Here is a 25,011-nt window from a genome sequence, read left to right on the forward strand (position 1 = left end):
CCCTACTGGGGATGTGCCCACAAACAAGGTACACGCCGTTGACCGGAATTGAACCTGGGACCTTTCAGTCTGCAGGCCGACGCTCTATCCACTGAGCCAAACCAGTTAGGGCCTCATGTTTATCTTTTAAAAATTAAAAGTTAAGGGCGCCAGGACCTTGCCATCTACACTAATAAAAGAGAAACATGCAAATTTGTGTCACTCTGCTATACCTACGAGCCAATCAGGGTGATATGCAAATTAACCCAACAAAAATGGCAGCAACCATGGAGATGGAGGCTTGGGTTGCCCCTGGCGATGGAAGAAGCCAAGCTTCCAGCCTGTCCTGGCCACCACTCAAGGGAGAGAACAACACACAGGCAGAGCCAGGAGCCCGAGAGATCAACACAAAGGGGTGCCTGCTCCAAGCCTCCGCGGTGTGGCTGGGGGCAGGCCCCCAGGGGACACGGACACACACACACACACACACACACACACACACACACACACACACACACACGGGGTGCCTGCTCCAAGCTTCCGATGCGGCTGCAGGCAGGCCCCCAGCAGGGACACATACACACACGGGGCAACTGCTCCGAGCCTACATGGTGTGGCTGGGGGCAGGCCCCAGCGGACACACACACACACACACACACACACACACACACACACACACACGGCGCCTGCTCCAAGCCTCTGCTGCCATCAGTAGGACATGCACTGAGGGCTCCCAGACTGTGAGAGGGGGCAGGCTGGGCTGAGGGACCCCCCCCCACCCCCCCAGTGCACGAATTTCGTGCACCGGGCCTCTAGTAGCTTATATAATGGGTGATAGGTAAATAACTGTTGGGCACTTTTCATATATTTGCAAACAAGAAAGTAGCCTTTATACAAGTCTATCTTTATTTGTAAAAAATAATATACAACTAAAGCCAATTTGATTTTAAAATCAAAATTCAGTTAATGATAATGTACATTTTATAATAAAATTGTAGTAAAATACTGACATTTGATAGTTTAAACAAAGTGTCATTCATGTACAAATCATGTTATATGTAAAATTTAATTAGAAAATTCATAGTTCACAGAAATACATACATTTTGTTGATAGCACATAAGAACATTAGCATAAATTTACTTAAAGATACAGAACAAAATTCACAGTTAGGCTTGACACTTAGTACTAGGAAATTTTATGCTGAATCCACTGATACTTTTGTTAATGATGATACACTTGAAATAACTGATTCAGACAACCAATGAATCCACATTTTATTGTATAACCAAGATCTGTTGGTTTTACAATACGTCTAGTAATCAATTATTTTACCAATAATTTAAGTGAGATCTAGCTGAAGACACCCCTGACATGTATCTTTAGCAGGATAATTAAAATAAGAAGCATTAGAAGCTTTGACTTCCATTTTCATGAAGACATACAAGTCTATATTTTAGTTAAAATTTGTACAAAAAGTCAAGCCCTGAAGTATTTCCCCCCCCCCCACAAGAAAAGTTCTGATGTTAAAACTTTGTTAAAAAAAAAAAAGAGAGAGAGAGAGAGGTAGTGTGTGAAAGTATTTTTACTTAGAATGTTGAACCCCTGCACCGCTTATAAATGAAATTTAACCTTATACATATTATCATTGTTTTGTCATTCAAGAGTCAAATGTATAAAACTCACAGAATGTTAAAGCTGGAATGCCATTATAAAACAGTGGTATGTAAGTGGAAGAACGTCAGTGAATTCAACAAAAAGTACATTGTATTACATAATATTGTGCAATTAATAGTTTAGTGACAATATGTTTAGTGGTAATGTGAACAAAACACATTTAAGTATTCTGAGTCAAGTGATCTTCATTTAATCAAGACTTTACTTCTTCATATATTTTGACCATATAGAGAAAATATCCTTCAAAACGGAGTCATCTGATTCTTCATTGTTTTAATAGCACACAATTGTTATAGGTATCCATACTAGCCCTACCATAAAATTAATTAATAAATAACTCTGACAGTAATATCCATAAGCCACAGAGAACTTATGTACTTCATACTATTCTTTGTTTCTATATACAAGCATTCTGTAGTGTTTGTGCACATTGTATAGTGAAATCAGGCAAGGAATGGAAGTTAGCAGCCTTACACTTAACTTGTTCTAAGTGGATGCACTGGAAAGTAATAAATAGCCTTATAAAATTAATAGTGATAAACTCTACTTGTCAAAGGTGAATACTATATAATTTTCATAAAGTGTAGGCAGTGTTCCTAGAAATCCCATGAAGGAAAACCCAAATTGTTTATATAAAAAGTGCACAAATTTGTCCTGTGTGTAAAAAAATCTCTGAATTTGGGTGCATTTTTTAAAATCCAAAATGATTTGCACTTCTTGAATACATTAAAAGGGTATAAAAGCACACCAACAACACACACACAACAAAAGGATAATTTCCAGTGAGTGGGAATGAGGGTGCGAAGAGGTGAAGAGGTGGAGGATACGGGAGAGCCTCCCAATGCCCAGAGTCAGTGGCACCGCCATTTCCAGGGTGAGTTACGCCCACGTGGAACGCCTCTGTGAGAATGAAAGCTACAGGAAGGGCAGGCAGGCACCGGAACAACTGGTAGAGATCCTTAATTCAGGAACATAGTTTTGATGCCTTATAACTTAGGAAGCAACTCCTAAAAATAGTCCATCAGTTTCTTAGAAATTAGGGAAAAAAGCACTTGAAAAGACTACTTGTTATAATTCACAACAGAGAAACATTAAAATGTCAAAATAAAATACAGAGAACATAGGAGCTGAGGTCCCCAAGGTACCAAAAGATAGAATGAGCTTTCTTCACATTAGAACTTTTAAAAATATAAAGGAAAAATGAACTGGGCTCTGCACAGCAGGTTAAATATGCAAAAACTTCAAACGGAAATTATTTAGTCCTCTCACACAGTCTAGAATGTGCTCTAACATCCAGTTATCTGTAGACAAAACAGCAAAAGCACATAATCGCATTAGCAAAGGCCCCTTTGTTTTAGATTTAAATTCACCTCTGACCCACCAAAGTTTATATTAGCAATTATCAAACTACTATTTTAATAACATTTTGAGCTTGCAATATTATTTTTTCTCATGCCCATTCCAGGTCACTGGTTCAGAGGTATATATGCTTTAAACTAGCGGAATGTACAGGTTCCCATGGCATCTTCACTCAGAAAACAGTCAGAATGTGGTTTCATAGTGTTATGATTGTTCCATCTTCTTCTAAGAGTTTTTGGTTTGGAACACGCGTTTCAAATTCAGTGTCTGTGCCACTTGCTGCCAGTGTTAAGCTCACTTCATTAGAAGGAATAAAACCATTCTGTCCAGACTCCAAATTGAGTTCCATTTGTGTTAATGATTCTAAGCTTTCCGTGTTATGAACAGCTTTGGGAATCTGCTGTGGCACTCCATTATCTTCAATAACAATGTCATCTTCATCACTGTCTTCATCCTCTGGCTCAAAGCTGGGTTCCATCTGCTGTGGATAGCCGAGAAGGCTGTTATCAGTAGACTGGCCGGAGCTCCCGGAGGTCCGACTGTTCCTAACGACATTGTTTCTCTGGTTTGCTGGTCTCACTGTTATGATGAGGTTGCGGCTGTTTGCAATCATCATATCTGTTACTTGATCCAGACTCTTCCCTGAAACTTCTATGCCGTTAACTTCTAAAACTTCATCATTAACAGCTAACAGTCCTGTGCTTTGAGCCAGACCTCCGGGGACAAGTCTGGATATAAAGATCCCTGGGACCTTCTCTAAGCCATGTGGCGTGACCCTGACACTGGAGCCATCCCGGATGTAGAATCCTAAGGGTTTCTCAGTGCCGTATTTGTACAGACGGACCCTACGATGCGTTTCTGGGAGAATATCCACGTCTATAATGGAAGACACAGGTCTGAAGTCTTGGGGCATACTAATGACTATATGAGGCTTTTTCTTGTGGTTGTCAGGACGCAATACATTGGTTAAAACATTCTTCTTCTTTATTAGTGTGTCTGTACCAAAGGCACTGTAGTCTGCTTCTTCTGTTTAAAAATAAAATAAAATAATTATAGAAATGCTGTGAAAACACCCACTTATCTGCAGTTGAGTCTGTACAGAAAGGATAACTAAAATGTATTTCGTACATAAACACACTAGTTAAATATTAACTTATTCTAATGGGATCAAAATGTAGTGCAGAAGATGTTATATCAGAAAAAAACACTAGGTGGCCCTCTCAAGTACACATAAAATCACCAATGTTCACGGTAAATCTAACAAAGCTCGGTAACTATGAAACAACATGAACCATGGCCAAATGAAATTCTGGTAAGTCTTGCAAACACATTCTTTTTTTAATATATTTTTATTGACTTCAGAGAGGAAGGGAGTGGGAGAGAGATAGAAACATCAATGATGAGAGAATCATTGATCGGCTGCCTCCACCCCACACAGGGGATTGAACCCCGAATCCGGGCATGTGCCCTGACTGGGAATCGAACCATGACCTCCTGGTTCAGAGGTCAACACTCAACCACTGAGCCATGTCGGCCAGGTTCAAACACATTCTTAAACAAGTTACTTAAAATGCATTTTGCCCCGTTTAATGGCACAGCTGCTCTTCATTCCATAGTTTTTCTTCATTCCTGTAGGAATTTGCCAGAGTCATGGTTTTTAGGTAAAAATCTCCCCATTTTTAAATGCTGATACCCAGTGAAACAACAACAAAAACCTATTTGAGTTAAATAACACCCAGGGTTGAATTCATTCTTCAAGCTAACAATTTATAATCTCTGATGTACACTAAGGGACAACAGGGCACCTAAAACCAGATATTCTTAGATCACATGGATGAAGGAAGACCTGCCACAAACAAAGCATCTCATCAGAGAATGAGAGGTAGAAAAGGAAATGAAATTAATAGCAGGCACACGAGTTGAAATACCATTTCAACTAAAATAAAGGCAAAAGGCAAAAGGGCCCCCAAAAGAACTAGTTCAAACTCCTAGGGTCGGCTACTGCTACAGAGAATAGTAACATCACCATTTATCCAAGGCTTCAATTCGTATTCTCTCCTGTGACCCTCTGCCACCACCAACCCCTACCCCCCCCCCCCCATTGATAACTATTATTATCTTTACTTTATAGACCAGAAAATGACCGGGACATAATAAGTTACAGAGAAAAGACTAGACCCAGGAGTTCTTTCTAGGCCAACACCTGACACATTCATACAATGAATGTTAAGTATCAACTGTGCGTCAGAGTATAGAGAACTTCGGCATTTTTTTTTCATGCTACTTAAACATCTTCAAAAGCTAGTTTCAGAGAAATGTACAAGACTAGGGGTACTTAATTATTTTGGCATTTCCTCCCCTCCACCCAGGATAATTTTGTCTTCATTTATAGATAAAATATTTAGACTGGGTTCTAACAGAGACAGAAATTTATTTGTAATTTGGCTGTGGAAATAAATCCATTGACACAAAAATCTTTTTGGCAAAAAATCTAACAATCATCTTCTAAATGTGTTTTTTTCAAAATTATATATTTTCATTTTAAAACAATCAATTAAGAAAGCCCACCTAATATAAGGAAAGTTCCAGTCCATACAAACTGCAAACAAAATTAAGTTGCCTACATACCTATTCATGGGAAACCTGACCCTAAACCCCTCAAATCTGCATAATTTGGCATCGCATCCTGACCCTGTTTGAATGCTCTCTGCTAAATTCTCAGAAGCAATATGCCCCTGTACAAAGGCACCTTTGTTCTCCCATCTAGCTAATCAGTTTCCAGCCACTGGGAAAAAATATTTTGGCAAAAAGCCAGGGTGCAGGGTGTTAGTTTAAAGTGTAAAGGTGAATGTCCACAGGGAGTAGGAGTTCACTTTCTATCTGAGTATGTATATCAAAGCACTGAACTCAGACTGTGATGGGAAGTTTGGAAATTCGGTTTATAGCAACCTTCCACTTGTATAAAGCCAGGCTTATGCAACAGTACATGATACGGGCTTATACAGCAGCACCTCCCTTACCCCAAGCCTGCCCCTCAGCAGACAATCTCAGCTAACAGGAATGGACAACGAGCCACCTGCAAGGCCACTGAACTGCCAAGGATGTCTCACTTCTTTCCACAGAAAAAGCTCCTGTGCTCTACTTACCAAGGAGCCCTACAGGCCCTTAGTTTGTAAACATTAATCCTGAAAAGCCTGGTTATCTCATTCCTTAGCTCACGGAGTCAAAAGTTACAGAGAGAGACATTAGGGTCCACTAGTGAGTGGCAGACACAGATACAAGAAATAAAAGCCTACAGTGGATAAAGAGCAAATCGGGGGGGTGGGGGGGCAGCATCAGCATCCCTTTATAGTAACAAAATAGGAACAGTTCATGTTAGAGTCATTAAGAAAGTTCAAGATTATGACCTGTTTGAAGTTCAGTAGGAAGACAGGGAAGAATGAAATGATTGCTAAAATTGTAATCAGGGGCTGTAAACCTATTTCTGTAAAGAGCTATACAGTAAATATTTCAGGTCCTGGAGGTCACACGGTTCCTACTGCAAAAGCAGCCATAGGCAGACCATAAAGGAATGAGCCTGGCTGTGTTCCAAGGAAAACTTTATTTACAAAACAGCCAGCAAGCCTTAGTTTGCCAACCCTTGTTCTAATCCAAAATGGTTAAATGAAACAGATCTGGCAACTTTACAAAGATTAAACAACACTTAGAGCGATATTCAAATTCTGCAGATCCCTTCACTTTCTAATAAGAAAAATCAATCACCAAATATTAAGAAGTATCTCGTATGTGGCTCAGCATTGTTTTCTGGGCCATAGATCCAGTGAACAAAATAGATAAGGTGCTTGCTTTCATGGTGCTTATAGTCTAAACGAGGAGATGGCAATTAATTTCAAATAACTGAATTATTACAAAGGTGCCAAGAGCAGTGATGTACACTGTGCTGTATAAGTATGTAAATGAGAACCTAGCTTGGGCAAAGGAAAGGAAAGGCTTCGTCAGGAAAGTAAGGATCACGCTGAGACTAGCTAATCAGTTAGAAGGGAGAGACATTCCAGGCATAGAATACAATGAATAGAGAGAGGAGCAGGCTGGAGTAGGGGAAGGAGTCCAATGTACAGTCACGCACTGCTTAACAGGGATATGTTCTGAGAAATGCATGGTTAGGCAATTTCACCGCTGAGCGAACATCATAGAGTGACTTACATAAACTAGACGGTATGGCCTCCTGCACACCTAAGCTAGCTGCATGTTCTAGCTCAGTGCTCCAGAGCTACAAGCCTGTATAGCAGGTTACTGCACAAAACTACATGAGATTAAATCAAGCACAAGAGAAAATGATGCAATCAAGACACATGAGCCCTAGCTGGCTTGGCTCAGTGGACAGAGCATCAGCCTATGGACTGAAGGGTCCTGGGTTCGATTCTGGTGAAGGGCACATGCTCAGGTTGCAGGCTCGATCCCCAGTAGGGGGCTGGCAGGAGGCAGCCGATTAATGATTCTCTCTCATAATTGATGTTTTTATATCTCTCTTCCTCTCTGAAATAAATAAAAATATATGAGAGAGAGAGAGAGAGAGAGAGAGAGAGAGAGAGAGAGAGAGAGAGAGAGAGAGAGATATGAGATAGCGATGCTGCAGGGCCTACTGTTTTCAGAAAACTTTTTTGTGAATAAGTAGAAAGAGTAAACTATAAAATAACAATGAAAAGTATAGTACATATGTAAACCTGTAACAGTCCTTTATGACCATAATCAGGTATTAAGTGCTGTACATAATTGCATGGGCTGAACTTTCATAGGGCTGGTAGTGCAGTAGTCTGTTTACCAGCGTCACCACAACTGCATGAGGAATGTGATGCACTCCCACCTTACTACCTCCTCAACATCATCAGTAAGCAATAGGAATTTTTCAGCTCCTGTATTCTAATGGAGTATTTGTTGACAGAAACCTCATTATATGGCCCATGACTGTAGTGAGGTTAAAGGGTGGCTGGGGGAGAGGGGGCAGGGAGGAGAAGGAGGAGTCCAGAGCCAAGTCGGAAGCAGCCAGGGGCCAGGCAGACCAATGGGAACTTCAGGGAAGTGTTAAGGATTATGGACTTTGGCCTAAGGGCAACAGGAAGAAAACCAAGGGTTTCGATTTTTCTCTAAAGCTCTGGCTTCAAGCTGGAGAATGGACCTGAGAGGAGATAGGAGGCTGGGCAGTGGTTTAGGATGGCACCTGGCCTGAAGCAGAGGCAATGGAGATAGGGCAAAACACATGAAAAATAATTAGAACACAGTTTTAACAGGATTGGTGACTAAGAAAAACAGGTATGTGTCAAAGGTGGCTCCCATGTTTCCATCATGAGAACTGGTGTCATATTCTGAGATGTTACTCCACAGTTTCCTCTTTTTTTCTCTCTCTTCTTTTTATTTTATTTAATGTTTAATTTCTGGGGCCATACCTTTTGTTAAACTGGTTTTTTTTTACAACTTACTATTACAATGTATATACCTTAGACATTTCTAAATTAAACCCTGATCGTTAAAATATAATCTTAAGGTCCATTTGCAAAATAATGTCCACTGTACAGGTGTTGGGGCCACAAGGCCATGTCCTAAGTGAGAGGATGCTTACTAATAAAGCAAGGCCCTTCTAGAGATTCCAACAAACTCCTCTGAATAAATCCAAGATGCAGACATATTTGTCTAATGTCACACATAAACAGGTGGTGATACGTACAGCAAGAACTGCAGTGTGCACATTCTGATCAGATCTGGCGAGGAGTCTGTGCATTTCAACAGGCCCCAGACTTGGCTGATCACCATGCCTCGCTGGGAAGTTTTTTTTTTTTAATACACATCTTCCTGACTGTATTCTAAACCTACAGGAATAACCTGAGTATTTTTTAAAGGTACAACCTTTGGATATTTTCTAATATTGTTTGCTGCACAATAATAATCTAAACAACAAGAGGAGGAAAACTCTACTTTGTACCATCTCTTCCCCTCCCCCAAATAAATGACAATACTCTAAACTCCAGTGGGGATGGCGCTGGCAAAAGACCTGGGAATCCTCTCTGTGAAAATAAACTTTTAAGATATCAGGTTTTTTGTTTTGTTTTTGCTTCCATGATAACAGACCTAGAAATAGAGTATGGGGTTTTTCTTCTAACAAATTATTACAAAATATAAAACTTTTCATTCCTATCTTCAAGTTCAGGCTATTAAGTAGCTTACACATTCAACCCTGAGCTTTCACTTCAAAGACACTCTGAATTCCAGATCTTCAGAGGGTAGTTCATCAGCTAACGGTGGGAGTGGTGGGAGGGTGTGGCCCTTTAGGGGTGGTCAGAAGAAACCCCTCTGAGAACATTATCTAAGATCTGAAGGATGAAGAGGCAGCCATGGGAAGAGCTGGAGGGAAACCTTTCTTAGAAGGAAAAGCAAGTGCAAAAGCAGAGACAGCAACCAAGTCTGAGGGACAGGAAACCAGTGTGGCTGTGATTAGGGAAGAACTGAGGAAGATGAACTGGAAAAGGCCAAACAAGGAAGGAGTTTCTTCTGGATGCAATGAAAAGCCAGTACAGGGTTTTAAGCAGAAATAATCAACCAACTTCCTGTTCATTTTTGCTTAAGTCATGCTTGTATTATATATATATAATTATTACTATTATTTTTTTAATCCTCACCTGAGGATATTTTTTCCCCTGATTTTTAGAGTGGAAGAGAGGGAGGAGTGGGGAGAGAGAGAGAGAAAGAAAGAGAAAAATCAACATGAGAGAGACACATCAACTGGTTGTCTCCCACACATGCTGGACCGGGGATCAAACCTGTAATCAAAGTATGTGCCCTTGACTAGGAATCAAACCCACGACCCATCGGTCCTTGGGCCTACGTACTAACCCAGTGGTTCTCAACCTTCCTAATGCCGTGACCCTTTAATACAGTTCCTCATGTTGTGGTGACCCCCAATTTCATTGTTACAAATGGAACATAATTAAAGCATAGTGATTAATCACAAAAACAATATGTAATTATATATGTGTTTTCCGATGGTTTTAGGCGACCCCTGTGAAAGGGTCGTTCCACCCCCAAAAGGGTCGCGACCCACAGGTTGAGAACCGCTGTACTAACCACTGAGCAAAACAGGCCAAGGGTTAAATTTATATATTTTTTAAAGAATTGTCTGTTGAATGGACTACCTATTTCTAAGCCAAACTCTGAGGGCTAATAATTGTACTGAATGTTTATCTCTATGACATAGAAAACTTTTGTTCACATAGAAACATTTAAAAAGGAAATAGCAGAAAATAACCATCCTTAAAAGATGTTAGGACTAATTAACCCCATGATCACATAAGTGTTACAAATCCAGTAGCAAAAACACATGGTGGTATAATCCAACTCATATAATCTTCCTAATGAAGGGGATAATTTTGTCAGGTGGCAGTGGTTTAAAAATAGTCATTTTACATTTGAATACACATTCCAGAGAGCAACTAAATTTTTAGTGGAAATTGCATTGCTAACAAGAAAGGCCTACTATCTAACAACAATTATTTAAATTATTCTGCTCAAAATGACAACTTCCACTCAAAAGTTTTGTCCTTCTCTCCTCTACTGCAGTTCTTTCTTTTGTAACATTCTATACAAAGCTTTCCAAGGGTCTATCCTTGGTCTTTATTTACCATTTCTAATTTCCTAACATGGTTGAAACTCACCAGCCAGATTAGCTTTTCTGCCCTAAAACCAAACCAATTTTCTCTTCAAGTCCATCCCTCTTCCATATTCTGCTGCTCCTCCAATTCATCCCAACAGCCAAATCAATCTCCTAAAGTACTACTCTAATTGTACCACACCTGTTATCTACAAAATCCATCTGGGGAGGGGGGCGGTTTAGGGAGAATTGTGTGTTTGTTAATATTTTGTAAATAGTCAAGTGATAAAGATATAGGTTACGCTTGGCAGTTTATTCTGTTGGTGGACTTTAGTTCCTCCAAACCCAGAAAAGCTAACATACATAATCAGTGGAATTTCAAAGCCCTGGGAGTGGTCCCAAGTTTATCAACTGATTGGAAAGAAAGTTTCATCTTCAAGGGTAATCCCTACCATTCTCTGCTTTCTGGGTTGGTTTACAAACACAGCAAGGCTTTAATTATCCCACCAATACAGTGCCTGCTGCTTCCCTGCGAGCTTTCTAAACCTCTTCATTTACCAAAGACAAAGGAATAAATGGCACGCACCCTGCCCATCCGCAGACAGAGAGACACACATGAAGACACAAAGTTAAAAAAATAAAAATTTAGGACTCAAAAGACATTTGAAAATGTTTGCAATATAAAGTGGCTACTTCAAATGTTCTTTTGTGAGACAAATATCAACGTTTACATTCCTCCAAAATAATGAGTTGCTATCTAATTTTCCAGATGAGTAACTAATTTGCTTTCTGCAAACAATATCCTAAAAGAGAAAGGAAAGAAAATAGTCTCTGGATGCCTGCCTACTACATGCCAGGGCACTGTACTTAGCTCTTTCAAACCTCCCAGTAATCCTATGAGATAATATGTCCATTCTATAGAAAAAGACAGAGACCCAAGAAGGATAAATAGCTTTCCTTTAGGTATCTATTAAGTATAGCACTTGAAAGTTGGTTGTCACCAAAACACTGGAATATTTCTCTGACTCCAAAGTTATACTCTTTCTACCACATCTTCCTGAATGAACAAAATTTCATTCATTAAAGTGAAGATTCAATAAATTCAGAATTTCTGTTTTTAAAAATCTAAGAGGATTATAATTAAAACCACAAATTTTCTGCCCTAGCCAGGTGGCTCAGTTGGTTGGAGCATCATCCTGTATACCAGTGGTTCTCAACCTTCCTAATGCTGCGACCCTTTAATACAGTTCCTCATGTTGTGGTGACCCTCAACCACACAATTATTTTCGTTGCTACTTCATAATTGTAATTTTGCTACTGTTATGAATCGTCATGTAAATATTTGATACGCAGGATGTATTTTCATTGTTACAAACTGAACATAATTAAAGCATAGTGATTAATCACAAAAACAATATGTAATTATGTATGTGTTTTCCGATGGTCGTAGGCGACCCCTGTGAAAGGGTCGTTTGACCCTCAAAGGGGTCGCGACCCTAAGGTTGAGAACCATTGTTGTATACCGAAAGGCTGTGGGTTCAATCCCTGGTTGGGGCATATACAGAAGGCAACCAATAGATGTTCTCTCTCACATTGATGTTTCTCTCTCTTCCTTTTCCTCTCTCTCTAAAATCAATAAGCATATTATTGGGTGAGGATTAAAAAAATACATAAACAAAAAAACCCCACAAATTTTCTAAAGTACACTAGTGAAGTATAAAGATAATCATTAAATCATTAATATCGAAAATGTTTTAAACCCACTTGTTGCTTAAAATGGTAAGATTCACAGAAAATGTCTCTTCATTAAGTTTGTGGCAAAGTCTGTGTATCCTATCAATGAGAAAAATAAAACCACTTCTATTTGTAAAACAATTTTTGTAAACAGAGGTACTTACCCTTTTTTTGTATAAAGATCCTAAGCAGTGGATTGGCCGTTGAAACAGCTTTGTGATAATTATCATCGTTATTTATAGGTAGTAAGTCTCCATGGATGTCTGCGTAGCCTACTAAAACATCAACATTTGGGATCTTATGAACATGTTGCAGTAATCCATAAAATTCCTCAAATTTTCCCGGTTTTGATCTTTCCAGTGAAAAACGACGAAATTCAGCTCCAAACTAGAAAGATAAAAAATGTATTAATTTTAAAAACAGGACGCAATTTTAAAATGCATGCCACAGAACATTAACAGGCTTATTATTTCTCTTAATAAAGAAGATAGTTCCAGTGATACAGTCTACTGTCAGAAACCTCATCATCTGGAGATAAGACAACATAAGAAAGGCACAGGAATGTGCCTTCTTGATGCTGTATCTCTGAAGGGTATCACTTGAAGATGCAGGTTTACCTCAATGCCCAGGCACCCAGGCCGCATTGGGGACTGTCCTCTCACACCCTGTCCGCGGCCCAGATTCTGAAAGCAGCACTCTCCTCACTCAGGCCAGGAGGTAAGAGGTGCCCAAGTCTTTATTTTGACCACTAACAAAAAGCACCTAAGTTTCTTCCCTCATAAAAGGAATTGCTATTTCACAGAAGTGGCAAGAATGAACAGAAACAGGTAAAAAAAGGACTTTGAGCTTCTTGGCATTTAAGATATGATACAAATGTAGGTACAGTATTTAAGAAATTGGTCTAGAGATAAGCATCTTCCCTGTTAATATTATTAAAAAGCTTTATTAATACATCAAATATATGTCCTACAACTACCTAATAACACAAGAAGTGTTTACATGCTTGGCACAGGGCTAGACCCTAGAGATTGAAAGGCTCAGGCCTACACGAGCTTACCAATTAGTGGATAAAGAGAATAGTTACATCAGAGAGGTATTAAGGGATCATACCAACAGGGAGTACATGACACCTCCACCAGGCCCAATATTTATCTTCACAATTCTGATTCCCAGGTCTGCTTCCCTATGCTAGAATCACACCTCTGTTCTCCAAATGCTGAATTAGTCAAGTGGCCCTTATTCAACACTTAGGACTGATTTCATCTAGTCCATGAACAACAGGATCTACAGGCTTACTATGGAACTAGCATGGCATTTCTCCCCAAATGTGGAAACCTAAGAAAGGTTAATCAGCCCGGCTGGTGTGGTTCAGTGGTTGAGCATCAACCTATAACCCCAGAGGCCATGCTCAATTCTCAGTCAGGGCACATGCCAGGGTTAGGAGCTCCCTCCATAGTGTGGGACATGCAGGAGGCAGCTGATCAATGATTCTCTCTCATCACTGACGTTTCTATCTCTTTCTCCCTCTTCTTTCCTCTCTGAAATCAATAAAAACATATTTTTAAAAAAAAGGTTAATCAGCCTTCCTCAAAAAGGGGTACCAGCCACACAAGTGGAAAATGCTACATAACTATAGTCACACTCTTAAGAGTTACTGTGGAGACCAGATAGTAAAAGCTCAGTTAAGTCCTGCAGTTGATTAAAAAATTTTTTTTAAATGTATTTTATTGATTGTTTACAGAGAGGAAGGGAGAGAGATAGAGAGCCAGAAACATCGATGAGAGAGAAACATCAATCAGCTGCCTCCTGCACATCCCCCACTGGGGATATGCCCGCAACCCAGGCACATGCCCCTGACCGGAATCGAACCCGGGACCCTTCAGTCCGCAGGCCGACGCGCCATCCACTGAGCCAAACCGGTTTCGGCGATTAAAAATTTTTTAAAGCAAATGTTTACAAATGACTTCTGGTCAAGATGGTGGCATAAGTAAGCAGGGTAAGCACCTCCTCCCACGCCGCATCAAAATTACAACTAGCCCCAGCCAGTTTTGCTCAGTGGATAGAATGTAGGACTGAAGGGTCCAGGGTTCAATTTCCAATCAAGGGCATGTGCCTTGGTTGCAGGCTTGATCCCCACCCTGGTCAGTCAGGGTGTGTGTCAGAGGCAACCAATTGATGTGTCTCTCACATCGATGTTTTTCTCCCCCCCCCCCCCCCCCCCGCCGCCTTCTACTCTCTAAAAATCAATGGGGCCCTAACCGGTTTGGCTCAGTGGATAGAGCGTCGGCCTGGGGACTGAAGGGTCCCAGGTTCGATTTTGGTCAAGGGCATGTACCTTGGTTGCGGGCACATCCCCAGTGGGGAGTGTGCAGGAGGCAGCTGAATGGATGTTTCTCTCTCATCAATGTTTCTAATTCTCTATCCCTCTCCCTTCCTCTCTGTAAAAAATCAATAAAATATATTTTAAAAATTAAAAAAAAAATCAATGGAAAAATATCCCCTGGGGAGGATTAACAACAACAATAAAATTACAACTAAACTACAGAACAACCATCATTCAGAACCCCCTGAAATCTGGCTGAATGGAAGGAAGTCTTACAACTAGGGAATTAAAGAAGCGACATCAAGACTGCTCTAAAAGAAAGGTATCATACCCTAGAGCAGTGATGGCGAAACTTTTGAGCTCGGCGTGTCAGCATTTTGAAAAACCCTAACTTAACTCTGGTGCCGTGTCACATATAGAAATTTTTTGATATTTGCAACCATAGTAAAATAAAGACTTATATTTTTGATATTTATTTTATATATTTAAATGCCATTTAACAAAGAAAAATCAACCAAAAAAATGAGTTCGCGTGTCACCTCTGACACGGGTGTCATAGGTTCGCCATCACTGCCCTAGAGTGAAGCTCTGGAAACAGACTGGAAAAGACTTAAATGTAGCAACTATATTCCAGAACTACAAACTATGGGAAATAAGGAAAACAAGTATATCTTCAACTAAAAGCTCTACCAGGCAAGCCATCATATCCCCAAACTGAATCGTGGTACAAGGAGGCATCTGTGCATCCCTTTTCTGCACTGAATTTCAAATTTTTGGAACAAAGCAACACCCAACCACCATCATCTGACTCCCTATGAACTATCAGTTAGATAAGGCTAAAAAGTTTCCACCACTGATTATTCCCCACCCCCCCCCCCCCCCCCCCCCCGCCAACCCCTCCTGCAAAAAGATAGCATTTAGCTCTAGCCGATTTGGCTCAGTGGATAGAGCAGTGATGGCGAACCTTTTGAGCTCGGCATGTCAGCATTATGAAAAACCCTAACTTAACTCTGGTGCCGTGTCACATATAGAAATTTTTTGATATTTGCAACCATAGTAAAACCAAGATTTATATTTTTGACATTTATTTTATATATTTAAATGTCATTTAACAAAGAAAAATCAACCAAAAAAATGAGTTCGCATGTCACCTCTGACACGCGTGTCATAGGTTCGCCATCACCGGGATAGAGCGTCGGCCTGCAAACTGAAGGGTCCCAGGTTCAATTCGGGTCAAGGGCACATGCCCGAGTTGCGGGCTCAATCCCCAGTGGGGGGTGTGCAGGAGGCAGCCCATCAATGATTCTCTCTCATCATTGATGTTTCTCTCTCTCCCTTTTTCCCTCTCTGAAATCAATAAAAATATATTTAAAAATTACCATTTAAATTGTTTACATTCAATATATAAGCATCTGAATATTATAAAAAATCCAAAAAACCAAATGTTTGCCAAATGTGCCTGACCACTGAACTCATTTTTCTTCTAAACAGCTATTATGAGTAAGAAATACTAATGCACCACTAAGACAGTCTTAAGCACCCTGCAGACAAAGTCCCCTGCAGACAAAGTCCCCATCAGCATAATTTGAGGTTACAAATGTGTCAATTCATTTTTCCAAGGGCCTTATGGGTATCTGGAGTCACAGCTCTTACTCTATGAAGTTCATCTGCCTTGCTTACCCACGCTACTCACTAGTTTTACATTAAAACTCACCAAAACCACCTATTACCTCTAATAAATAATTAAAAATTTCCAAAATACATTCCTGAATCATAAACACTAACACTTGTCAAGAAATGTAAGGTGACTCATACCCAGCGCTCTCAAAAAGTTTAGCCACACCTTCTCATTTCAAAGTAAATAAAAACTTGGGAACACCCTTCATATCAGAGTTAGTCTTATGATGTTATCAAAAGTCATAGTTTCTCCTTCATTTCTTTATTCTGGTATCACAACGTAAAGTTCCTAGGGCTTTGATTCACCCCCGTGTTTATCACTTCCCATGATCCAGAAATGGGAGTAACATCTATCTAATCACTGAACATTTTAGGGCTTCAATGTTTCTGCTAAAGCTATTGGATGAAAATTCTTTGCTCAACATTTTCTTCTCTCACTTAAATGTTATGACAAAAACAATGGAAAACTGTATGGCTCACAGTAGATGTGCCCTTTTGCAAATGTTAGCAGGAAAAAAAGAGAAATTGTTATGCTTCTTGCATCAGAACAATAGGATTAAGAGAACTTTTTACTACATAAAAACAAAACAAAATATGAAGGCAGAGATAAAATTAAGACCAATCAACAACTATTCATTATATAAACTATTTACAACTTTTTTAGCTTGGTCTAATTTGTCTTGATCACCCAGAATGTGAATCAACACCCTTCTCCTAGCATCTGTTGGTACATTCTAGAAATGCAACTTAATTTTAATATTCTGTTTGTCCATGAATAATAATTAGGAAAGGTACAGCTCAAAGACTGCTCCAAGGTTATTAAAGGACACCACCTTGATTATTGATTAAGAACTTTCCCAACTCTGGCGAAACAGGAAGATAAATCAGTTATCAAAGAAAAGTCACATGGTAGCTGGTATCACAATTTAACTATAGTTATATTTGCAATATTCATTACTTTACTTGTACCATTTTTCCTTTCTATGAGCAAAGATGATAAAGTTGACACTGTTTTCTATGAAGAACAAAGAGATCCAGAAATATGGGTTTACACATCACCTAGTTGTGGTCACAACCTAACTTCTCAGTGATCACTTTTGTAAAAAGCCGTGCTATCACTAAAGCAGTGAAAAAGAAAACATCTGTCCAAATATTTTTAAATGGTAAAGATGACAGGTGTTTTATTTAATCCATTAAAGACAAATGTGCCAACCACATATATTTGAAACACAAGGTGTCACATTAGAAATAGTGCTTATACCGTGCCTACTTATCAACAGCTAGAGCAGGGGTGGGCAAACTTTTTGACTCGAGGGCCACAATGGGTTCTTAAACTGGACCGGAGGGCCGGAACAAAAGCATGGATGGAGTGTTTGTGTGAACTAATATAAATTCAAAGTAAACATCATTACATAAAAGGGTACAGTCTTTTATTTCAATAGTTTTATTCATTTCAAACCAGCGGGCTGTAGTTTGCCCACGGCTGAGCTAGAGTGACAGCGGGATGACACTCCATTCCCTGCAGGTTCTCAGAATGCCTTGGTTCTATTTAAGAGACACAGTTCACGAAAAAAGTGCAGTATGGCCGGTCCCATATATAATATGGGTTAGACATAAGTATGGGAAAGATTCACAAATCAGTTGACAGAAAGCCTGAAATTCCAGTCCGCAAGAGCTCAAGGTTTCCTGGTCTCAGGAGATCAATTACTGTCTGGTTGTATTTATCAGTGTACCTAGAATTCCTACTCATTTTCTCCCTGTGACCAAAAAAATTAAAGACATGCTACCAAAATTAGGACCATAAACTGAATTTTAAGATCATGCAATATTGGTTTTTTCTTTTTTTAGCCTCAACTCCCACAAAACCATCCTAGATTTATAACAGAAATGCCATTGGAAGATTCAACCACTACCACTTCTATACTGCCAGAGGAACAGTTTTCTGTGTTTTAAATCATCTTAAAACCCTCAGTTCAAGCATGTGTCACTTCCATTTGCGATGGCAGTTCCATGGGGGTCACGGGGAAGAACGCACTCCTTAAACAGCTCTAATTACTTTTCGATTCTTAGGAAGCCACAAGGCTTCTGAAACTCGTGCCTATGCTGACACATGAATTAAGTTTCAGAGTACATTGTAAAATGACGTTAAAAATGAATATACACATTCCTGAGTTGACTATCTCAGCTACAACAACTTCCAGAACTTTGTCTATCAACTCTAGATAATCAAAGCCATTTACCCACAGGCTCCGGGAGGGAGGCCTTCTAAGTAGCCTTACACTCGGTGCCGCCTCATTCTTTCTGAAGTTGATGTGCTTTTACTTTCTCCTACCCCTTCATGTGTTTTGGTCTTCCCGATTCTACTTCCCATGTCTCAGGGCCCAGCCAGTGCCCTCTCTTTGTTTTCTACAAAGCCTCAAAGTGACTGTAAAAAGGCTCTGAGGTTTTTGTCCTACAAGCAGAGCCTGGCGAAGCCGTCACCTTCCGAAGCCCCTGTCTTCTGGAGAGAATGACACTGGATGATCTAAGCTCCCTCTGGCCCTCCGGTTCACGAGAGGGTTCCTGTGGCTGCCGGTCACCGTCCCATTCCGGCCCCGGACCTCCTCGGGGAGGCATTCCCCGGCTCATCCCTGCAGACCGCCCCGCTCGGGGCGCCTGGCCATGGAGGAATTCGCTGGGTGCCGAGGTCACCGTCGGCAGGCGGGCATTCCGCTGGTCGAGAAGGAACAACACTTGACGTGAACAGGTAGCAGGAGGGAGTGAGCCGGCGGAGTGCCACTCAGCGGAAGGGGAGCGCGTTCACGGTATGGACCAGCGCATACCGAAGCCGGTGCCAGGAACTTCCCCGGCAGGAAGCCACGCCAGCTTCCAAGGGGTGATGCGGCTCCCGGGGCCCCCTCTCGCCACCCCAGGCAACCCTGAGCCACAGAAGCGGGTGACATGTGGTGGCCACGGGTGCCCCAAGGACCTCTCACTCACAGGCCAGGAGGCGGAATCCGCCCAGACGCTCAGAAGCCACCCTGCGCTCGGCCGGCCGGGGTGAATCCCGGCCCTGACTCCCGCCCACGACCAGGAATGAGATTGAAGGAGCCGAAGTGCTCCACGGGTCATCTACCTGCCCGGGCCAGGAGCAGACACAACCCCCCACCCCCGCCCTCTCCTCGGCAAGTTTATTATCCACCATCTCCTGCCTCCAAGTCCCACCACCGCGCCTCTCGCCGACCCAGGCGCCGGGGCAGCTCCGCAGGCCGCCCCCGGCCAGCCCCTCGCCACCCCCAGACCCCCCTCCCAGCAGGACGGCCGCTCCGCCCCGCCAGGGCCCCGCGCACCTTGCTCTTCACCTCCATGGTGCCCAGGCAGCCGCTGCCCACCCCGTGCCGGTGGCTGCGGTTCATGCTGAGGCCGGGCCCCGCGGCGGCCTCCGGCAGCCGGGCCGCCCCCCAGGAGCGCGGGGAGAGAGTGCGTGGCCGGAGGGCTCTGGACTTGGCTGCGGCCGGGAGCCTCCTCACAGGCACCTGCAGAGGGGCGGCCGCGGCTCGAGCCTCCGCGCAGAGCTCCGCTGGGCGGCTCCTCACGCGGCGAGACCGAGGGCGGGACTGGCCGCGCGGCAGGCGGGGACGCGACTCCCTCCCTCAGGGCCTCGGCGGCACCCGCGACGGAGGGGGCGGAGGGGGCGGAGCAGAGGCGACAGGCTCCGCAGCCTCGCGCTCCGCCGCCTCCCCCGCGAGCCCGCGCGCGCGCGCACCCGAGCTGGGCGGGAGGGGCGGCGCGCGCGCGCGCTCACCTGCAGCCTCCCGAAAGGCCTCGGAGGCTCGCGCTCCGCCCACACCCAATAGGAAGCGCGCACCTGCGCCCGCGGCGCCAACCAATCGGTACACGCCTTGCAGGGCGCGTGGGCGGGCCACCTTCTCGAGGCCAATCGCGCTGCGAGGGCGGGGCGGGTCACCTGAAGCCCGGGGCCTCTCTGACCCAGCGGGAGAGTTGGAAAGCGCATGCACCCGCCCTGTGGTTTCCGCCCCGGGAAGGCCAGCCGGAAGCGCGAGCGCACCTGGAGACGAGCTGGGGTGGGTGGGCATTTTGCGCACGCGCGGGCGCGGGCCCGGTTGCCGGGGCCCGGGTTGAAGCTCGCACCGCGCTGGGGGATGTAACGTGCCGCCGGGTGCGTCGCCCAGGGGCGGATGGGTTGCACCTGCCCCTCCTGCCAGCACTTTGGGATGCTGCAGCCTGAAACAACGCCCCTCCACCACCCATTTGCGTTCTTTAGGTGTCAGGCTGCAACTCTGGTTGCAAAAGTAAAGTTTTCCCGCTTCGACCACAGTTACTGGGGGAGAAAGAACCTCGGGGTTTTTCTGGCTTGGTTTTGTCCGCAGAGACTTTCTGCCATCCGTCAGGTCCCAAGGGGAGAATGGGTGCCTGGAGGGAGGGAACGTGGGCTGAGGCCCGGGATCCTCGCAGGTCTGGCCTCCCTCGGGATTTCTCCTAGACAGGCCCTCCAAGGCTTTTTTTCTTTTCTTTTCTTCCTTTTTCTTTATTTTAATTTCCGAGGTCTTCATCTCCCGTCCTCCAGCCATTTCTTGGCCATACGCTGTGTCCACCAGTAACAGCCTCTGGAGTGTGTCTCTGATAACAAAAGATTGAATCCTCTCCACATGCTCTGGAGTCCGGCTCGCCTCGCAGGGACCCTGTTTAGCTTTGGCCGCGATGTGGAGGTGAGGAGGAGACCCCCAAACCCTGCCACCCACCCGCAGGAGGGCTCACTGTGGGAGTCCTGCTCAACAGAGCGCTGTTGAACCCTCTCCCGAGCTGGGCCTGGGCCTGGGCCTGGGCCTGCAGGCGGGTGTCTCACCTGGAATAATGGCCAAGAATAGCTGGTTGGGATGTTTCATTCCACCTGAGTCCTCAGGGCCTTGCTCCCTCATCTCACATCCCTCCTAACACCTTGCACACCTGCATGCCAGCATGTGACTCACAAGGTGCAGTTTTCCTATTTTGTGTGCGTGTAATTCACTTCTGCCCTGGAATGAAAGCTGTGGGAAGGCAGAGACCACATCGGCTTTGTTCATTGTTGAGCCTGTAGCATGGGACCTGACTCCTGGCAGGTGCTCAGATAGGTCTTTGCTGGGTGCTGGTGCGGAGGGAGTGTGGTTTCTCCATACTAACGTGCCCCACCTAGCTTCAAAGGTGAAAACCCCATCTTTTCCCCGGAGGGGTTCAGGTCGCCAAATGCTTGTGGGGGATTATAAGGTTTTTCTAGCCATTTTGGGTGGCAGGACAGGTGGAAAAGATACCATCCCAAGCTGAATAACAATAAGGCTGCCTTCTCCACCCCTGTTCATACTAGTAAGTACCTACTTTGTGACTCAAGCTGAGCTGGGAATGAAGCGTGCTCCTGTGATGAGGCCGTAGGATGGTTTGGTCTCAAGACCCCTTACTACTTTTAAAAATTACAGAGGTACCCTAGCCGGTTTGGCTCAGTGGATAGAGCGTTGGCCTGTGGACTGAGGGATCCCGAGTTTGATTCCGGTCAAGGGCACATGCCCTGGTTTCGGGCTCAATCCCCAATAGGGGGCATGCAGGAGGCAGCCAATCAATGATTCTCATCATTGATGTTTCTCTCTCCCTCTCCCTCTCTGAAATCAATAAAAATGTATTTTTTAAAAATTACAGAGGCCACCATGTATTTTATTTATATGTATTATGCCTTTCAATATTCGTTGTATTAGAATGAAAAGTGAGAAATGTTTAAGACACAAGAATACACAAGCACACATTCCAGTAGTCATCAGGGTGATGATATCATCACATGTCATGTCCCTTCTAGAAAACGCCATTGTATACACAAGGAGGGTGATCAGAGCACGTAACATGACAATATTGAGAAAACAGTTTTGGCGTTGAGAATCCCCTAGCAAGGTCCCAGGGACTCCACTTTGAGAACCGCTGGCTAGAAAACACGTCACAACCTTTAGGGATCTTCATCTCAGCTGTCACTCTCCTCTCCCCAGTTGCCAGGGACACACCTGTTGAGTGAGTGTTGGGTGGTTGTGCTTTATTGCTGTTATCGGCACTGATTTATCAGGTCCTTTTAAAAAGGAAGGTTGTGGGTGCCAACACACCTGCGTGGGCCCTGCATTCCTGGAGGTGTCGTCACATCCTCTCTCCCCTCCCCCAGGGTGTGGCAGCCCTCTTTACTTGGACTTTCCTTTCTCAGAGGGAGTGAGCCAGGCCAGCGCTCCCTGGATCTCCTGAGCAGAATTTGCGCGGAGGCCTGCTTCACAAGTACGCCTGGGCTGTGCAAGGAAGGAATGTGGAAAATCGTTAGACTTTGATAAAGGCGCCGTGGAGGAGGGGAACCCTGTCATCCTGAGAGCTGTTAGGACCACAAGCTTGTTCACGGGGCCTGAATTTCAGCCTTTCTCCAGAAACATGAAGCCCCGAGAAAAGCATACAGAAGGGTTTATATCTGTTCCTTTGGTTTGAAGGCTGAATCCTAATCTCATTTCTCTCCATCATCCCTCCCCACCCCCAAATCCTGGAGCTCAAGCTGATCAAGACCTACATGTGGAATGAAAAGCTAGTCCCTTGCCTGGGAGAATTAGTACTCAGGGAGTTAGGAAGATAAAGTGAAGGGAGTGTAGGACACGGACTCTATAAATTAATAGGTTCACAAAAATCAATGGTTGGGAACTGGCTCCCGCTGATTATCACACCCACACAGCTTCTGATCTCCCCAACCCATCTCCACCCCTGAAAGGAGCTAGTGAGGGTTGTTACATTTCTGCTTTATCCTATTCAAGACTTTCTGTTTTCAAGTTCTACAACTTAACACACGGTGGTGTTCGTTTGCTGAAAAGAGTTTGTAATTTTCCACAATTAGTTTTACTGATTCTTGTCATGCATAATGATACTTTTTTCTTTCCTTCTTCCTCCAACTCTTAGAAGAAAAAAAAAAAAAGAGGTGGCAAGGAGTCATACATAATGGTGGTGAGGTATTTTTCAAGAAGTTTCTCTTGCCAGCTCTTTTTCTCCTCGATTGCTCAAGTTCCAGTTGATGGAGCTGGTTAATAATTCTTTGAGAAAGAGTTGAAGTGTATATTTATGAATCTCAGACTACTCACCAAAGCATTTTAAGCTCTTTCGCAGAGGTGGAATTAAGTCACATGATCTGTTTTCTGGTTAATAGCTTATAATACTTTAATACTGTGTGTGTGTGTGTGTGTGTGTGTGTGTGTGTGTGTGGGTGTGGGGGTTGGAACTCACAGCTCCAGAAACCGATGAGTTATCCCCTGTGGCCTATAGAGGCTAGATGCCCTTCTAGGTAACATCACCGTCTTCGTGGGAGGCAGAATGTGCCAGGTACTGTGCATGAGCCCAGCCTTTGAGGAGCTGACCTTTTCCCTCTCTGGGACTCAATTTCTCCATCTGCAAATGCAGGCGCCAGAATGAGATCATCTCCACAGTCCCTTCCAGCTCTCAACGTTCTGCAGTACCCGGGGATAATGAAGATTGATCATTATTTCAACATTACCAGGGGTAAACTGGAAAGAAAAGGGTAATCTTTTCTTCAGGGTCAACAGGCAGGCTGCAGTCATCAGCTAAAATAGTCTCGTTTCTAGGAAGTGTTGGTGAAGATGATGAAAACTAACACTTAAGAGCGTCCTACCAGGAGCCAGGCACTGTGCAAAGCGTTCCCGAGGATTATCTCAGTTACATTTAAGTCGCAGCAGGAAAGAGCTTTGTATTTGGAGCCACTCAGCTCTTAAAAAGAAATTTTAGGTGATGGATGCTAATTTGAGCCCCTCGCTCTGCTCCTTGCTGGTCGGGTGACCTTGACCCTGTTCCCTTAACCCAGTGGTTCTCAACCTCCCTGATGCCGAGACCCTTTAATACAGTTCCTCATGTGGTGGTGACCCCCAATTTCATTGTTACAAATTGAACATAATTAAAGCATAGTGATTAATCACAAAAACAGTATGTAATTATATATGTGTTTTCCGATGGTCTTAGGCGACTCCTGTGAAAGGGTCATTCAACCCCCAACGGGGTCGCGACCCACAGGTTGAGAACCGCTGCCTTAACCCCTCGGAGCCTCAGATTCCTCCTCTATAAAAGGAGATGGCAGTGCCCATCGCTTTGTTGCTGGAATCAGATAACAGCTTTGCAGAGCATCAAGTGTGATGCGAATATTAGTGGTTATTACTTAGCTAATAATATTGCCTATGAAAGCCTTTGAAAACAATTCCTTGAAATAAAACAGAAATGTGTAATAAACTATTCTGTTTGTTTTCACACAGAACCACCTTTCCATGGATATCTTTTAGATATGCAGAGAGTCAGCCTGGAGCCATTGATAACAGGACTCGATGGTGACCTTGGGCAAGTGTTTAACTTCTGTGACCCTTGGTTTCTCACATTTGTAAAATGAGGCTACTAAGAGATTCACTTGTCTCAATTCACGTATAAAGCACTTAGAATGGGACTCAATACAGGGTCAGAATTCCAAGGATGTTACCGTATATCATCATTATTGCTGTCTAATTATTTTTATTACCTACTGCCATAATATAATTCATTAATGAGTATTTAATAAACCCCAACCGTGTATGTAACACTGTGCTTGACATG

At 43.3% G+C, this 25,011-nt stretch overlaps 1 protein-coding gene and 1 long non-coding RNA gene across 3 annotated transcripts; one reads left to right on the forward strand and one right to left on the reverse strand.

Annotated features, from left to right (window-relative positions):
- Window positions 1–862: 862 nt before the first annotated feature.
- Window positions 863–20,102, reverse strand: PARD6B (par-6 family cell polarity regulator beta). 2 transcript variants are annotated; one of them, XM_059705315.1, is made up of 3 exons: window positions 19,728–20,102; window positions 12,551–12,773; window positions 863–4,039 (listed from the first exon to the last, which is right to left on the reverse strand). In XM_059705315.1, exons 1-3 carry the CDS (start codon window positions 19,779–19,781, stop codon window positions 3,210–3,212), a joined length of 1,107 nt encoding a protein of 368 aa, XP_059561298.1. In that variant the 5' UTR covers window positions 19,782–20,102; the 3' UTR covers window positions 863–3,209. The 2 variants fall into 2 exon arrangements, with proteins under 2 accessions (XP_059561298.1, XP_059561297.1); XM_059705314.1 differs by having other exon boundaries at window positions 19,716–20,099.
- Window positions 20,103–22,495: 2,393 nt separating this feature from the next.
- Window positions 22,496–24,933, forward strand: LOC132240228 (uncharacterized). The gene is made up of 3 exons (XR_009454233.1): window positions 22,496–22,665; window positions 23,821–23,919; window positions 24,681–24,933. It is a non-coding gene; the product is annotated as an uncharacterized LOC132240228 (long non-coding RNA).
- The last annotated feature ends 78 nt before the right edge of the window (window positions 24,934–25,011 follow it).

Source organism: Myotis daubentonii, chromosome 8 (genome assembly GCF_963259705.1).
Source record: "Myotis daubentonii chromosome 8, mMyoDau2.1, whole genome shotgun sequence".
NCBI lineage: Eukaryota > Metazoa > Chordata > Mammalia > Chiroptera > Vespertilionidae > Myotis > Myotis daubentonii.

What these genes read in the sequence shown, in the direction of transcription:
- PARD6B (XM_059705314.1), bottom strand. Translation starts at nt 19,781, where the DNA reads ATGAACCGCAGCCACCGGCACGGGGTGGGCAGCGGCTGCCTGGGCACC. An exon ending in CCATGGAGGTGAAGAGCAAG is followed by an intron (nt 12,774 to 19,715) that starts GTGCGCGGGGCC and finishes TTATCTTTCTAG; the next exon opens with TTTGGAGCTGAATTTCGTCG. An exon ending in GATCTTTATACAAAAAAAGG is followed by an intron (nt 4,040 to 12,550) that starts GTAAGTACCTCT and finishes ATTTTTAAACAG; the next exon opens with AAGAAGCAGACTACAGTGCC.